Source organism: Pterocles gutturalis, unplaced genomic scaffold (genome assembly GCF_000699245.1).
Source record: "Pterocles gutturalis isolate BGI_N339 unplaced genomic scaffold, ASM69924v1 Scaffold49217, whole genome shotgun sequence".
Lineage (NCBI taxonomy): Eukaryota > Metazoa > Chordata > Aves > Pterocliformes > Pteroclidae > Pterocles > Pterocles gutturalis.
Window position 1 is genome coordinate 1 of NW_010112037.1, and position 3,841 is coordinate 3,841.

The following is a 3,841-nucleotide window of genomic DNA, read 5'->3' on the forward strand; positions in this document are numbered from 1 at the left end:
GCAGCCGGGGCAGCGTCAGGGGCCACGGAACTGTCCCGGGTTGTGGAATTGTCACGGTTCACTGCATTGTCACGGTTTATTTCATTGCTACAGCTTATTTAAGTGATGTAGAGACACCTGGACGGACATTCAAAGACATCCCACCCCGCAGGAGGACAGGGGCTCTATGCTGGTGTCACAAATGAACTATTTAATAAATTATTTTAAATAGAAGATGGGGGGAGATGTCCCCAGGACCTGTCTGCCGTGAGGAGTACATGTGCGTGTAGGATAAGCGTGTTTCACGCTGTCTGCGCTCCAGGGATGGGCCACAGCCCATGGTAACGGAGCATTTCCACGCTAAGTGCTGGTGGGAGAGGCACTTGGAACCAAACCAGCAGCAAAAGCTCTTGAACTGGTTTAGTTAAACCACATTTCTAACAGTTTAGAACATTAAATAATGTGTTTATTACTCCTAGTATTTAGAAGTATCTTACAACAGATACAGTCCTGTATTACAATCCTTAAACGCTAAGACAGAAGGTCCAAGGCTGTCCCTTGGCACTCGAATTACGAAGGGGAGCCTTTCAACTTCAGTCTTAACATTTGTAGCAAGGAGAGAGAAAGGAAAAAGGGTCAAGCCTGACCTGGAGAAGTGCTCTAACTGGAAAAGCTGTGGTTTATCCTTTGCTGGTAGTTTATGGCAACACATTCTTGAGGTAAAAGCTGCTGGACATTGTTCTGAGCTGGTGCTGGTGACCGCAGCTCTCTCCTCTGCGGAAAGGCAAGTGTTGCGTCCACTACCTTCTCCCTTGGCCCATCCGCATCTTCCCTTCTCTAAGGCAAATGGCCAACATCTTCAAGGTTGAACATAGTATGCTTGTTTTTTAATTTCTTCACAGATTCTGGTGGATTATGCATTTCCTCTCAAGTGCTGAGCCTGGAAGGAGCACTGAAGCCCAGACCCAGCCCATGGCGGATCTTTGCTTTCTTCTTGGTCCGAGGAGAAGCTCGATTCAGCCTCACAGTCTGCAAGATGCCTGGGACACTTTGGAATTGGTTCGTCTGTTGAGAGCGTTGCAAATGAACGTGCCCGTGTCCATCAGCTTCTGCAGATCCACACCCTTCGTGGGAAAAATGATACGACACACACTGGTACTGGTTCTGCCATATAAAGCTGCCCAGTAACAACTGGCATCGCTGGGAGAGACTGGCAGAGGGCAGGGGAGCCTTTCAAGGGTATTTTAACAAGGTTCTGAGTGCGTGCTGGTCACTAGTGTGATTCTGATAGCGAGGGTGAAATCGCAGAGCACTGAAAAAGGGAGAGGAGGAACTGCTCCTAGGCAGACCCAGAGAGACCCTCCAGCTGTACCCGCTACACTCAGGCTCCCCAGGACAAGGTTTGAACGCCTGCTGAAGCCTGAACAGAGCCATCGTGTGAGAGGCTCACCGTGTGGATCCCCAGGCCGTGCAGCATGTACACCAAGTCCTCCGTAGCGACGTTTCCCGATGCTCCTTGGGCGTAGGGGCAGCCTCCAAGGCCAGCGACGGAAGCATCAACCACACTCACACCCATCTGCAAACAAAACCACTATCGGTAAACTCCTCTTAAAGAACAAACTGTGCTCCTGCTCCTCAGATCTACAGTTCACAAGCAAGCACAGAGAAATTTGAGGAAAGATGCTATACTTCAGAGCAAGAATCTTACCTGAAGCGCTACCAAGATGTTGGCAAGAGCTTGCCCGTAGGTGTCATGGCAGTGAACAGCAAGAGCGCCAACCGGCACCTCTTTCATGACTGCTGTCAGCATCTCCTTCATGCTCCCTGGGGTCCCCACGCCGATGGTGTCACCAAGAGAAATCTCGTAGCAACCCATTGCGTACATCTTCTTTGAGACCTGGGCAAAAGCCAAGACGTTTACGGAAAAGGCAGCTTTGTCACTCCCTTCCCCAGAGCTGGAGACCCGCCGTACGGAGGAGTCAGAGCGTGCTCCCCTGAGCACAACAGCCACGGGGACAACAGACAACTCCCCGAACTGCCCCGTCCATTTCAGGTAGCTGTAACCTTCCACAGCCTTCGGTTAAATGGTTTGACACATCCTCCAGCCCCCAGTGCCCAATTCACATCCACAAAAGGGAGCCTAAACCCTCTCAGAAATTCTGGTTGTATTTATGATGAACTCACCTCTGCAACTTTGGCTGCAGAAATCTTCCCTTCATAGGGACATCCAAGGACACAGGAAACATATCTATGGTTAAAAAAATTACACACTTTTAGCCAGAGAACTTATGTGAGATTATACTGCTCTGTACAATGAAAGAATTAATTTGATATTTTAAAAATCAGTCCAGTGGACAAGGCTTACATAATTAACTTTTCAACAGTTCAACTGCTTGAATTAGCAGCCACACCTCCCCACACGACCTGCTCAATGCAAAGTTTGCAGCAGGAGCTCCTTACCCCCGGACAGGAACGCTGGCTGCTCTCGCTGCGGTCATCACCTCATCGAATCTCTCCAAACTCTCCTCTATGGAACAGTTGATGTTCTTCTTAGTGAAGAGCTCAGATGCTGCTCCAAAGATCGACACTTCTTTGGCTCCTGCTGCCACCTGCCAGCAGAAAGCATAAATTAAAGTGAGACAATTTCTCTTGCAAGGGAAATGACAAGTGCAAACATGACTTCTCTCATTTTATAAAAAATACTTTTTTCCCCAATTCTTCCCTGAATAACCCAATTGTTTCCTCATCTCATTCTACAGCAAAAACATGTCAGCACATCCAAGTTTGTCTTCAAAAGAAGTATAACGTCAGAGATGCAGCAGTAAAGCTGCACCTGCTGGGTGAAGGCAGGAGAGCTGTGCGATACGCAGATAAGAATGAAAGCATCGCTGTCAATTACTACAGATTTTTTTTTTTCATAATAGAAAATGTATCCCGGTTATTTTCCATTACAAAAAGCAGGTTTCTGTTTCTCCAGCAAAAGGAACTACAGGCTGAGACTGCTGTGTGCAGATGCATTTCCCACCCTTAACCACAGCCGAGACGTTCCTTCGTACGCAACCCTAACGAGACACCGGGAACGTTCAGACGCTGCCATCGCTTACCGCTGCCTGGAATCCCTTCAGATTCGGGGTCAGCACGGGATAACTAACACCAGGAAACTTATTAATTCCCTGCATGACTTCAGTGTGGTCAGCCATCTGCAAAGTAAACGAGGAAAGGTTCCTAAGCACGACAACATCCACTTCTGCAAATTATAAAACAATTTTTAAAATTTATTTTTGTAACAGGAACAGCAACATTTAGGAATAAGAGAAATGAGCCTCTGAAGAGCAAACAGCACTGCCCCCCGTGAAGGGCCACAGTCCAGTCATGCAGCCAGGTCAGCGCCAACACGCGCACGAGCAGGTGTTTGTGTTTGAGCCGGACATTTGCTCTTGCGCAGGGTCCAAAGGGAAGATCTGGGATATCGCAACCTCCTTTATTTGGCTTTTCTGCTTCTTGCCCGGTTACAAGCCACGGCAACAAGGATTTGGGAGCAAGCAGATTATCATTTTATAATGTACAATTGGAAATCTGCTTGAACACTGACCTGAGGAACCCATTTAGGGGAAACAAAGCTGGTGGCCTCTATAACCTGAAGCCCCGTCTCTGACAGCATATTGATTAAATTGATTTTCACCGCTGTCGGCACAACATTCTGAGAAAAAGAAGAAAAACGACCATAAGTCATTATTTTAACAGCAACCTTTCCCACCTCTGCCAAACCCCTCACTTCTCAATGCCGAAAAGCGGCATTTAAACAACCCGAGCCCTGCCGGTGGGGCACAAAGGCCCGTAACGGTTATCTGGTCAGAAACCC

At 48.0% G+C, this 3,841-nt stretch overlaps 1 protein-coding gene across 1 annotated transcript; it reads right to left on the reverse strand.

Annotated features, from left to right (window-relative positions):
• Positions 1-1,001: 1,001 nt before the first annotated feature.
• HMGCL (3-hydroxymethyl-3-methylglutaryl-CoA lyase) lies at positions 1,002-3,676 on the reverse strand. Its single transcript, XM_010073903.1, has 7 exons — positions 3,572-3,676; positions 3,084-3,179; positions 2,440-2,588; positions 2,164-2,227; positions 1,688-1,876; positions 1,430-1,555; positions 1,002-1,103 (listed from the first exon to the last, which is right to left on the reverse strand). Exons 1-7 carry the CDS (start codon positions 3,638-3,640, stop codon positions 1,002-1,004), a joined length of 795 nt encoding a protein of 264 aa, XP_010072205.1. The 5' UTR covers positions 3,641-3,676.
• Between the last annotated feature and the right edge of the window lie 165 nt (positions 3,677-3,841).